At 36.0% G+C, this 13,571-nt stretch overlaps 1 protein-coding gene across 3 annotated transcripts; it reads right to left on the reverse strand.

The window, feature by feature from the left end:
• Nucleotides 1–617: 617 nt before the first annotated feature.
• Nucleotides 618–10,949, reverse strand: CBY1 (chibby 1, beta catenin antagonist). 3 transcript variants are annotated; one of them, XM_058190449.1, is made up of 5 exons: nucleotides 10,853–10,949; nucleotides 10,206–10,302; nucleotides 9,273–9,378; nucleotides 5,250–5,365; nucleotides 618–4,091 (listed from the first exon to the last, which is right to left on the reverse strand). In XM_058190449.1, exons 2-5 carry the CDS (start codon nucleotides 10,281–10,283, stop codon nucleotides 4,011–4,013), a joined length of 381 nt encoding a protein of 126 aa, XP_058046432.1. In that variant the 5' UTR covers nucleotides 10,284–10,302; nucleotides 10,853–10,949; the 3' UTR covers nucleotides 618–4,010. The 3 variants fall into 3 exon arrangements, with proteins under 3 accessions (XP_058046432.1, XP_058046431.1, XP_058046430.1); XM_058190447.1 differs by having other exon boundaries at nucleotides 1,160–4,091; nucleotides 10,781–10,923; XM_058190448.1 differs by having other exon boundaries at nucleotides 10,206–10,902.
• Between the last annotated feature and the right edge of the window lie 2,622 nt (nucleotides 10,950–13,571).

The raw sequence follows: 13,571 nt of genomic DNA on the forward strand, positions 1-13,571 counted from the left end.
CGTAAAGTGGCCAAGGTTGCAGACCCCTGGCCTAGAGCAAAAATGGATGCATGCATCCCAAGGAAAACATGAGGAAGTGCATATATTGATTTATAAACAGGAACCGCGATATTAATGGCTCTCCCTTTCCTCAGTGGGACTTGATGCAGTCATTTTTATTTCCAAGGGAAAGATAGGAATTCAGGGTGTTTTTTTAAATCCCAAGTTTTGTGATTTGGGACTGAAATTCAATTTATTTATTTTTTTCTTCCTGGGAGATGGGGACAGAAGAAAGGGTTACCTATCTGGCTAAAGTCTGACTTTAGCCGTGACTATACCAGAACATTCAATGGGTTGCAGACATTTATTATGAAAAAAACTAAATCCTAAAACAATGCAACTTTATAATAAGAAATATTCTAAAAATAAGAAAAAAGTTAATGGTTGAGTTTATAAATGGTAAGTCATAATTTGTGATTTTGATTCACTGAATTTTATGAATCCACCTTTTAAATAATGATTTATGACCATGTTGCACAAAGTCAGCTAATCATAATTATTCAGTAAATCATGGTTATTTAAATCATAGCTTAGTTTCATCCCTCCCTCCCTCCCAGGCAATATAGCAGTGCTACTGTGTAGATTCCTGTAATATTTGCTGTTGAATTTAACTTGAAAATGGCAATTTTTCCTGTATTTTATCTGTGTCAAGGATTATAATTAATATATAAAATTAATGGGAACAAGTTTGTTTTAAAATATGAAAGTAGATTTAAAGAACAATGTTTTTCTTTAAAATGGTCTGATTAGATCTGCAAATTGCACAACATACCTTAACAGGGAAAAATGTACCTCATCCCCTCTCCTAACCAAAGGTGCAATGCATATAATTCCATAAAAAATATTATTCCAGATTAATTTACATTCTGAGAATTCCAGTTTATCTATTTTGAAAATACTTTCAGAAATTAAATTTTCTTTAGAAAATTTGTATAGGGTTCTTCAATTCTGATAATATCTGTATAAAAATGCAATTACCAATTAATGAGGAAGGATTCAACTTTCCAAATCTGGAGCTATATAATCATGTTTACCTACTGTCAGTCATTAGATACTGGAAGAAAACAATTAGTGTTAATTTTTCAATTTGGACCAATTCTAGAATATATTGGTTGGATGGACAGTATTAGCATCTAATCTAACTATACTATAATTCTAATATCTGTGAAAATGATATCAATTAGAAAGTTATAGAATATAATATCTAATAAAAAAAGATTTGATGCTTTTTCCCATGCCAAATTGACTTTATGGAGAATCCCAACTTTGAAAATTGGGAAATGGTGATATGGAAATGGAGATACTGATGTTGGACCACCAGATAGATGATTATGAATTCTCAGCATTCTAAGTACTACAGGTAATTCTGAAAATGAAAAATCATTTTCAGCTTTTCGAAGTTACAACAGCCATGGAACAGGTGCTTTATGGCCTGTAAAATATCCCTGGTGATTATAAATGGGTGCGTCATCTATGGTCATGTGATTACATTGGTCAGGTCAGCTTTACAATTGGTTGTGGTTTTCCATGGTTATATGACTGTGATTTAAGATATTTTTTGCTGGTTTCTGGCAAAAAGTGCCCAAATTAATGGGTTCACCTAATGATGGAGGTATTTGCTTAATGACTGCAGCACTCCCTTAAGGACAGCAGTAACTACTGGGGAAATAGCTGGAAAAATTACTGCTGGTTACATGAGTGCTCAACTTATAATCGCAATGATTTACAACCATAATTCTAGGCTCAATTACAGTCATAAATTAAGGACTCTCAGTAAAAGATAAATATAATTTATCTGATATAAGCCAATGGAAATATTTACAATTCTATTTGCTAACAACATTGTTTGGACCAGCAGCATTCTCAGTTTCTGAAATACCTCAGATAATAGAACAACTTGTTCAATCCTTTAAAATTAAAAACCCTATTAATTTTTATAAATGTTATCAATAAATATGATATGCAGATGTTAAGAAATGGAATAAAAAAAATAAGAGATTCCTAAACTGTCTCTATAATGAGTGTGTGTCTATAGTAAGAATGTCAATAGACCCCAATTTATGACTTTTACAACAAAAATATTTAGAATTCATTGAACTCTGTTATGTTTGTATAGAAAAGAACTCTCAAAAACAGCATTTTGTTACAGATGTATTAAGAATAATGCTTCTTTTAAAGCACATGTTTTTACAATATCCTACACTTAGCAAGTCTGGACAGAAAGTAGTGGATTACATAAATAGGATTGTACAACAAAAGCTAAAATTCTCAGGAGGATAATATTCTATTGATTTACACATTTAGTACATAAAATTTGACAACTGGATATGCCCATACTATGGCCAAAAGGCTGATATAGCATCATTAGAAAGATTAACTCATGGCACCTTTCACTCAGTGGATCGAAGACCTGATTGCATTGGCAGCCTATGAGCAGATGGCCTATAGATGTAACCTTTATATACATTATGGACAAAGATAATGAAATATGGGACTCATTTATACAGAATATAGTTGGTTAAAAAGTCATAAATATTACCAGAAATGCTATATATATCTTAAATAATATTTGTATTAGACAAGTATATCATTGTATGACGAATTTGTTATAGCATTTTGTGAGTTTTTTTCCTTTTTGAAATCACTAATTGTTTTTTGTTCTTTTTGTTATTAATTAGAACACAAGAAAATAATTTTAAAAAGTAGTGCTTTATTATGAATTAAGGAGCAGAAGTAATAAGAATTGGCTATTCAGTGTGAAGTTCAAAGAAATAAGATATATAAAAAAGTTGTTTTTGCACTTTACAGGTGCAATAATTTACCTTTACAGGTATATTATTGTTATAAGGCAACCCTAATTTTTTCGAACTATAGAATAGGCCATTTTTGAGATGAATGTGTTATGTCATCTAAGTATCCGTGAGCAAGTGACTACTCTATTAAAGCAGATGCCCCAACAATTTTGTTAGCTTTTAAGGTCCCTCAAGATATGTCTTTTTTCTGATGTCGTAGATTTAAACGTTATCTCACCAATGGCATTCTATATACTTTCAGGGAAAGTGCAGGAGCATTTGTGATATCTCCTATAACAGAAACTAATGAAAAGATATGGTGTGCTATCTGTTTTGTCTGCCATATACCAAGTCATTGTCAGAAACTACAATCCAGAGATATTTTGCCCTCCAGACATTGGACTCCTAGATGACAAGGAATGCATGGATAGTGAACCTAAAGTAAATTAAAGAAAGATAATGGTGTATTTTAGACACAGCATGAGTCCTGGCATGACAAGCCAAAATGTGCACAAGCAACATGCACTCATGTACATTCCATTTGCAGGCAACCTGTTCCTCTATATAAAGCAAAAACAGGCTACATTGCTAGCTCACACTTAACCCGTTAAGTGTGAACTTTCAATTAAGACAGGATTTATAATCTAAAGCTGACTTTTGGTCCTCCCTTATTTAGAAACACTTTACCATGTTTTCAGTCTTATGAATTATGAGTAAATTCAGCTTTCTAGCTTGCTTTACAATTCACATAAGCTGACAAAAATAAGTGCATGCTGCATGCATATATTCTAGCTTAAAAAACTGACATTTCATTATCTGTAAGTATCCTGAGTTGTATCGCAAGGAATGTTCCTATCTTCTCTTCTCTTCTGATCTTTCAGAATGGTTGCTATCTTCTTGGGAAGATGACATAAATATTATCTATACTTAATCAGTAATATAATGAATATATGTTAAGAGCACTTGGATAGAAGTTTCACAAAGAGAAAAAAGTAGATACTAGCTTCCTCACAGCACCGGAACTAACTATTTCTTAGTTGGGTCCCTGGCTATAAAGAGTCGAAGACAGCAAAGTCTTCCAAGGCAGATTTGACTTCACAAGAGATGGATCTGATCGCTCTAAATCACATTTGCCTGTTATTTCTTCCCCTTATCTCCTAGAGATTGCCAATTTATAATTCACTTCCTCCTTCGGCTGTAATTTTTCAGTTCTTCTAATTCCTTCTCCATGAGGTGGGATTCAGCAGTTGTCTCAGAGAGCTGAAAGTGCAAGGCATAAATGGTAATGAAAATATACTGGTACATACTAATGCTGCAGCACACCCAGAAGTTGTTTTTTTTTTTATTCCAAAGCAAAATTATTCCAAAGGTTTAGTTAAATGGGCTGGGTTTCAACCGTGTTTGGGCTAAAATTGATTCTTTAGAAATAAGTCATCAGCTGCTGGTAATGCATAACATATATCCTGTTCTACATTCTTAAAATACATTTTCAGACATTGAATAAAAGATCTGAGTACTGATGCAGCTGCTTCCTGCTGTTTCTACCAACCAGTAAGAACTGTTATTTTCAAGTCCCATCTGCAAACCAGTGTCATCTTGTGGGACCTAGAATATAGGTGATTTCTGTAGCTATGCTTGCCCTGTGAAACAGCATTCCCTGGAAGTCCATATGATCCTGACTTTCCTGTATTTTCACACATTTTTAAGACTGGGTTCTTCAATAAGCTCTGGGGCAATTTGGATCATGATCTGTTCTTCGTTTATTTTTCTTTAAATTGTTATTGGGTCCTGTTTTGTTCTTGGTGTGTGATTGTACATTATTTATTTTTATTGTTTTAAAACGTTATAGTTAAGCTATCTACAGGTGTTTTGTGATTGAGATAGCATACATACTGAACATAACAAGTAAACTACGGCATTTGAAATTTATATGGGAAAATTCATTTCATTTCTCCCTCAGGAAAAGCCTGCAGTAGAAGTTTTAATTTTCTAACTTTAAGATTGTATAATGAGGTCTACAGTATCTTGGATCAATGAATGTCAGGTTTTGTTCACTGGGAAATTCTCCTTATGGGTTGTCCTGTGTTGTGGCCAAAAGCTGGCTCACCTAAAGCAATCAATTCACTTTGAACATGCAACATAAAAATTTTAAGTATGCAAAGAGTAGTATACACTAGGCTCCCAACAAAGTATTCACTGATTGCTGACAGCCTTGTGCTAAAGCAGAACCACAGCTCATACACCTTTGGCCACCACACCTGGAATTGGCAAAGAAGCAGTTCGGAAGGTGTGGAATGCAACAGCACCACACATCTTCAAATCATTCTAATTTGAATTTGCAAATTATGCTAAGGAATCATTAAGAAACAAAATAACTCCTGAAATGTGCTATAAAGAGAGAAGACACATTGACCTCACCATATCCAACAAAAGATCCACTTTCAACCGAAGAAGATTGTTCTCTTCTTCCAGTTGCTGATTCCGTTTGCGAAGACGCTGTGTCTCCCTGCGGTCCCCATTGCTTCCAAATGATTCTGGAATTACATAGCCCAAGATTATCTAATTTGTCTTGCTCTAGGTATTTCATGAAAAAAGAGAGCCAGAACCCCAGGAAAAACAAGTCACATTCGCGTTACTAAAATAGGCAAAATAACAAGTCAGAAAAACAACGAAAATCTGATAGAAAATGACATTTTATATAGAATCGTTAAAGCATAATAAAGATATTGCAAACAATATATTATAGCCCATGACTTAGGTCTGGCCTAGTATAAAACCGAGGCCAGAAAAGGTATCTTTGAATATTGTAACATTTTACTTGCAGCTAAAAATTTTACAAACAGTCATGTCTACCAAACATTTTAATGATGGTTGTAAAAATAAGGTCTTTTTTTCATAAATTTGCGTTTGAATCCTTTCTGTCTTCTAGTCTGCAAGATAGTTTTACCTTTCATTTACCAGTTGGACAGATAAAAGCCTACCGTAGTTTTCACAATAAGGGCTCCATTTCATTCAGGCCCAAAGCCCCTGTTGTTTCCTCCTTTACAGCATCCCAGAACTCAAAATATGTATTTTAAAGTTTTCAAATACTCCTCATATTTGGATACAGGTTGTCATCAACTTATGACCACATTTGGGACCCAAACTTTGGCTGCTAAGCAATGGGATTTTTAAGTGACTCACATCCAATTTTACAATATTTTTTGCCATGTTTGTGAAGTAAATCACACAGTCATTAAACAAATCTGGCTTCCTTGACTGACTTTGCTTTTGGGAAGCTGGCAGGGAAGGTCACAAAACATGTGAAATGTGTATTAGAAGTGAAAGTTAAGGAAATGCTTATTATAACTGCTGGCGTGGAACCTATAAGAAGAACATAACAAGCTATTTTTTAAATGGAATGAATAAGAACTGTTAATGATTTTTTTTCTTTTTACCTTTTTCTTTATCACAATGTTTAAGAAGAAAAGTTTATTGATTTTTTTTTTCTCTTTTTGGTAGATTTTACAGTTTAAAAATGGCTCTTAAGCAAACAGAACTAACTACTAAAATCTTGGAAACTTCTTCAGTTCAAATATGGAAAAAAAAATTTTATAGGAACTTTTGGAAGCTTATCTTTTCTTAATAAGTTTTTAAACAAGAGATTTTTACACCAATATATTAAAGATTGGAAATTCTTTATTGTTAGATGTTAAGCTGATTGGTGAGCAGATGGTGCAAAATGTGTAAGATAGAAGACAAGGGGAAGGAGAATGCTTAAGATGTGATTTTGATGGTATTTTTTTTAAATATATATATATAGGGTTTAATTTTTACAACTGATCTATTTTGGGTATAAGGTGTTACTATTTGATATATGTGAGGTATAAAGGAATGGGAAGATGGAATATTGTTTAACTTTTGGAGGACAGATAGAAAAATTTATGGATGTAATGTTGGTATTTGGTTAAATAGAATTTAATTGTTATAATTGATATATTTTGGATATAAGTTATAAGTATAATTTTAATAATGTTATTTGACAGATGTAAGGTAAATTGAAGAAATATTAATATTAGCAATGTTATTTGATTTATGTAAGTGATATTAAAGATATGAGAAGATAGAATATTGTTTATTTTTGGAGATTGGATAAAAATTTAAGAATTTAAGTTGGAAATATGAATTATATTTGGGAGACTGTTTAAGGAAGAAAGGTATATTATAAAAGAATTTCTGATGAATACTGGAAGATGGAATATTGTCTTGATCGATGAAGATTGGATATTAAAAACTATAAGATTCTGAAGACTTCAGGAGTGGAATGGATTGATATATATTTGGTGTTAATCGATGAAGATTGGATATTAAAAACTATGTATTTTATTGATGAACTGGAAATACTAATTTAATTGGAAGATTCTGAAGATTTTAGGAGTGGAATGGACTGATATATAATGGACTGGAAGAAGAATGTACTTTTTTGTTTCTGGAAAGAGAGTTAAGGTCTTACAGAGAGGAGTGACTATGGATTATGACTTATGTTGTATTTTAATTCATGATTGTTAATTTTATACCCTGTACTTTGTTCTGGGAAGTCTCGGGGTGGGAGGGGGGGGGGGGGGAGGGGGAAGATGAAGGATCAATGTAAAGGAATGATTGAAGATATGTAATTAAGAAATAGAAATAATTTGAAATGAAATCGGGGCTGCTCAGCTGCCATTTCAGAAGGGAATGGAAAGGAAGAGGAGAGAGTGAAGGAAGAAAGTAGGTAGGAAAGAGAGAGGTAGAAGAGGGGGAAAGGAGAAGAAGAAGAAGTTAATGACTAATGTTGAATAAGAGACTGTATATTGAATAGGTTGTTGGAAAATGGAAATAAAACTTTTTCATTAAAAAAAAACAAAAAAAACATGTGAAACCAAGATGCTACAATCCCTGCAAATACATGCAGGTTGTCAAGTGCCCAAATTTTGATCACATAACCACAAAGACACTGTGATGGCCATAAGTGTGAGGATAGTTGTAAGTCACTTTTTTTAGCAATATTGTAACTTTGAATGGTCATAAGTCAAGGACTATCTGTGTATGGCCATCCCTATGACAGTGTAATGAAACCAGTATGTCTTATACTTCTTATTTGCAATTCATGATTATTTTAGATTTTTAGTAACTGAACTTCTCTGGGCATTACAACACTACTTGAAATAATCAGTATTTCTTAATTTTTTAAAAAAACAACTGAAGGAATAAAATGCAAACATAAAATTACATAGTAAATTTAAAATCTATTACTCCACAATAAATTAAGACCTTAAAATCAAATATCCAACAATAGATATGCCTATGGGTATGTTTTGGTGCATATTAAGACTATTTTATGCCTCCAAGAAAAAATGAGAATTGGTGGTGTTTTTTTAAAAAAAATTTTTTATTTACATTTATATCCCGCCCTTCTCCAAAGACTCAGGGCGGCTTACAGTGTGTAAGGCAATAGTCTCATTCTATTTGTATATTTACAAAGTCAACTTATTGCCCCCCCAACAATCTGGGTCCTCATTTTACCTACCTTATAAAGAATGAAGGCTGAGTCAACCTTGGGCCTGGTGGGACTCGAGCCTGCAGTAATTGCAAGCAGCTGTGTTTTAATAACAGGCTTCTTACAGCCTGAGCTACACCGTGTTATATAAAGGATTAAGTAGGAACAAAGATCTATCTCAGATTTAGCAAGAATACCAAACCAGATAAAACTATAGTATGAATACCACCCCTAACATAATAACAATCATTACTACTTGCACACCGAACACAATAACAACCATTAGTTTTTGCAAAAGAACATCAAAAGAAAGATGATAGCAGGAAGCACATCAGGCTGATTATGCTCCCTTTTGGAAGGAATCAGGATTTAAACTACCTCACCCTTAAGCACTAGAATAATGGATGTACAATCCTGGATATATATTGCCAGATTACAGGTAGTCCTCGTTACAACCATAATTGAGTCCACATCGAGACTGTTGTAAAGCAGGTCATTATGTGACTGGACACAATTTTTGCAGCTTTTTTTGCAGTTGTTTTTTTTGCAGCAGTTAAGTGAATGCTGCAGTCATTAAGCAAATGCTTAAATAAGCAGTTAAACAAATCATTTTTTGCTATGAGATATTTTCTGGAAGTAAATACCAATTTTCTGCAAAAACATTATAAATTATGATCCTGTGACCGCAAGGTGCTGCAAATGGTTGTCAATGCAGGCCTGTTACTGAGTTTCCAAAATAGGTCACGTGGCCGCAGAGGCGCAGATGCTGGAACTTCAAAATGGACTGTAAGTACTTTTTCAAGACGTGTTATAACTTTGAACAGTTGCTAAGCAACCGGTAGTCAATCAAGGATTATCTGTAGAGCAATATCTCTGAAACTCTGCAGAATACTGCAGTCGCTAAGATAATTCTCTCTCTCTCTTACCAGGTATCCATTGGCCATTCTCAAACCTCAGACTCTGTCCTGTAAGTGTCATAACAGGGGTTCCATATTCTAAGCCCAGCTCAGTTTCACGGGTAGATCTGTCCAGCTGTAAAACAGAGGAATCACTTCAGTACTTTCCCAAAATTTTACTTTTCTTAATTTCTATTTTCTTAGCATTAGGCAAACCTGTACAAAATATGCCAAATCCATTTATTCTAGGGCATAAAAAGTATATATCTTATTCAAATATGCATGGGAAGTTGTTAGCATCCTCACACTATGCTCCCATAATGTTGCATCATTTTAGGGAAATATGGATGCAATTCTATAGCTTTAGTGTCCAGTCATTGCAGAATATGTTGGATTTCCACCATCAAGATCAGGAAACCTCCAATATAAAATTTCTTTTCCAACCCCTTCTGAAACCAGCTCCTCTCCCGAGACTGGGAAATGTAAACCATAAAAAGTTCAAAACAAAACAACACAATAGTGAGAGATGAACTAGGCTAAGATGTAAACCCCACTCTTTTCTCTACTATGTTACAAAACAATAAAGATTTCATAGAGCTTAAGAGCTGCTCTAAATCTCTTCTTTTGCACACAGCACAAGGAAAACTTTTTTATACAGTTCTTTCCCCAAAGGGAGATAGATGACCAAATACATTTTGCTTTCAAAATACAAATATTATGTGGTTTACTGGTGTAGCCAACAATTTTGTGTTTTTATATTCATACAGTTTATGCTTGGTTATTTATTGTTAAAAGAATATTTTATTATTTAAATAAAAATGGGTAAAGGTGTATAACATCACAAAGATTCAACAAGTAACAAACTGGTTGTGCTTTTCTGAATATTTTATACACGAAAGTGGCTTAAAGAGTTTCCTGGTGAAAAAAATAGCATAAGGATCTTCAGTTTCTTCTAGAACTTACCAAATGGAGGTTGGAAAGTGAGGCTGATTTTCTGGGCGGAGTTTTCTTTGGACTGAATGTGTTTCCAAAAAGTGGCATCTTTCTAAATTCCTCTTATCTTTGGGGGGGAAAAAATCCCACAAAGATTATTATTTCATTGAAAAATGCATAGATCAATCACTGCCTGCAAGAGTTGGATACAGAAAACTTTTTGACCTCAACCAGACTATAAATTCCTAGCTACCATTGCCCATATAGTAGCCTACATCTCCAGAAGGTATCAGATTCACCCAAAAAGCAACCATAAACACTGCTTTTAATCACATGCAACCTGTGAGAGTATATGTGCAATAGGGCTGAATTCCATCTCATGTATCGCTGAGTACCGACCGTCTCCTCAAGGTAGCGGGTGGCAATTTTAATGCATCTCAAGCGTCCCAGTCTGCTCCAAGCAATACCCCACTGGGAGATTTTGGGAAAACCGATATTCTGGATCTCCTGTGCTTAGAAATGCAGAATCCAAGTTGACGCCACATTTAAAAGAGCCCCCTGACAAAGGAACGGCATTTTTTTTGAAGCCGACCCGCATCTCATACCTAGCACTTAAGACCAAATTTAGGAAACTTTCACACCATGACCACGACCACAACACATCCAACAGTCCCAACCTTCGAAACCAATCTGCGCAGGCGTAGCCTTAACCGATGTTTGAAGCTTTGCAACCCGCGGTAGCCTGTGGATGATCGCGCAGGATAGCTGGAGCAGTGGCCAGTACCACACATGGGCAAGGGAAGTTATTTTTAATTGCACAATTGCGAAAATAAGATTTGGTACGCACTCATACAAACGGAATATATATAAACTAAGAATGCACAACAGAATCTCTTCACAGGAAATGGAGGGGCGTATGAGTAGAGGGTTCGCGAAGCTATAACCCGTATCAGAACATGCAGCCCCCTCCTTGTGTGATGGTAGCGACCCAAGCGACTGTGAAAGGAGGCGTGAACAGCAGCAGCGGCGGCGATAGGGTCTTACCATCGTTGAAATCTGGAGGAGGAGGAAAAAAATAATGATTTCCATAGAAATATTTTTAATGCCGTCGTTCGGAACATGTGTTCTCAAATAAATCATTCTCAATTTATTACATGTTCCAGTAATAGCGAAGAAGTGCTAGGCTCTCCTTTAGTCTGGTATAAAGGTAGATTAAGGGAATAGTTTCTTCCGATGGTTGCTGTGGTAACAGAAGGACGCCGAGCGAAAGAGCGAAGCTAGATTCTTCCGGGAGAGGGCGGTCCGTGGCCTGATTCGAGCCTTGGTTGGTGTCGGCGAAGTGAGCATTTTATTCCCATCATAGCCGTCCCCATACTGAACAATGGCTAGGAGTTCTGAATGTGGTGTGCTGTTCGTGCGCGGACAATGCTCCACAAGCAGTGGTGGGATTCAAGTAATTTAACAACGGGTTCTCTGCCCTAATGATTTCTTCCAAAAACCAGTTTGCCAATCTGTTCAGAAAGTTAACAACCGGTTCTCCCGAAGTGGTGCGAACTGGTTGAATCCCACCACTGTCCACAAGGATTGTAGTTCCCATGTACCAAAATACAGTCATGCGTCCAGTTTGCTCTTGGACAGATCTAGGCAGGGAAAGAAGCGCGATACTTTTGTTCCACTGTAGAATTTCTAGTATTGTTAGAAAGCGGGATTTTTTTTAAAAAATAATCAGTCGGAATCTATGCTCCAGTAACTCAAATCCATTATTCTGGATCCTGCAGTTTCGAACAGTACAGAATAGTTCTTCATTATCTTCTCTGTGACCGCCTTTTTATTTAGCATGGCCAGATGTAAGGCAGTGGACTTCATTGCCACTGTAATTTATATCACGTAAACAGAATAGAGTAGAATTTTATTGGCCAAGTCTGATTGGACACACAAGGAATTTGTCTTGTTGCATATGCTCTCAGTGTGAATAAAAGAAAAGATACCTTCATCAAGGTACAACACTTACAACACTTAATGATGGTCATAGGGTACAAATTTAACAATTATACAACACTTAATTATAGTCATACGGTACAAATAAGCAATCAGGAAACAATATCAATATAAATCATAAGGTTACTAGCAACAAAGTTATAGTCATACAGTCATAAGTGGAAGGAGATGGATGGGTGATGGGAACGATGAGAAGATTAATAGTGCAGATTTAGTAAATCGTTTGACAGTGTTGAGGGAATTATTTGTTTAGTAGAGTGATGGCCTTTGGGGGAAAAACTGTTCTTGTGTCTAGTTGTTCTGGTGTGCACTGCTCTATAGAGTCGTTTTGAGAGTAGGAGTTGAAACAGTTTATGTCCAGGATGTGAGGGATCTGTAAATATTTTCATGATTCTCTTCTTGATTCGTGCAATATACAGGTCCTCAATGGAAGGCAGGTTGGTAGCAATTATTTTTTCTGCAGTTCTAATTATTCTCTGAAGTCTGTGTCTGTCTTGTTGGGTTGCAGAACCAAACCAGACAGTTATAGAGGTGCAACTGACAGACTCAATAATTCCTCTGTAGAACTGGATCAGCAGCTCCTTGGGCAGTTTGAGCTTTCTGAGTTGGTGCAGAAAGAATATTCTTTGTTGTCCTTTTTTGATGATGTTTTTGATGTTAGTTTTTTTTAGATTTTAGATTTTAGATCTTGCAGTATGGTAGAACCTAGAAATTTGAAGGTTTCTACTGTTGATATTGTGTTGTCTAGTATTGTGAGATGTTGTGCCTCGTCCTCCCTCCTCTCCTCAGCCGGGCCCTTCCCATCTCCACCTGGGCCTGCTATCAGATTCAGAGTCTGATAATGAAGAGGAACGGCCTGGCATGCCTCCAGCCCCCAGCCCTGGCCCCATGCCCGGACAGAATGTCAGGAATGAACAAACAAACCTCACTCCTACAGCGTGTGAGCAGGGAGCCAGCCACGTGCTGGAATTACCGGCAGCAGATCCAGAGGAAGAGAATCCACAGTAGGGGCCGGTTTAGCTCTGCCTGGTAAGGCCTGTTATTAAGAACACAAAGCCTGCAATTACTGCAGGTTCGAGCCCGGCCCAAGGTTGACTCAGCCTTCCATCCTTTATAAGGTAGGTAAAATGAGGACCCAGATTGTTGGGGGGGGCAATAAGTTGACTTTGTAAATATATACAAATAGAATGAGACTATTGCCCTATACATTGTAAGCCGCCCTGAGTCTTCGGAGAAGGGCGGGGTATAAATGTAAACAAAAAAAAAAAAAAAAAAAGGAGGATCCCCACTTCCGGAGATCTGAGAGGCGACGTCAGCAGAAGGAAGGGAGGGGCAGGCCTGGATAAGTGCTGAGTCATGGAGCCATGCCTCACAGCCTATATAAAGGACCAGCTTGAG

The sequence above is a fragment of the Ahaetulla prasina genome, chromosome 7 (genome assembly GCF_028640845.1).
Source record: "Ahaetulla prasina isolate Xishuangbanna chromosome 7, ASM2864084v1, whole genome shotgun sequence".
Taxonomy (NCBI): Eukaryota; Metazoa; Chordata; class Lepidosauria; order Squamata; family Colubridae; genus Ahaetulla; species Ahaetulla prasina.

Coding starts and splice junctions, on each gene's coding strand:
- CBY1 (XM_058190449.1), bottom strand. CDS start 10,283: ATGCCACTTTTTGGAAACACATTCAGTCCAAAGAAAACTCCGCCCAGA. Junction 9,379..10,205: donor CACTTTCCAACCTCCATTTG/GTAAGTTCTAGA, acceptor TCTGTTTTACAG/CTGGACAGATCTACCCGTGA. Junction 5,366..9,272: donor GAATGGCCAATGGATACCTG/GTAAGAGAGAGA, acceptor ATGTAATTCCAG/AATCATTTGGAAGCAATGGG.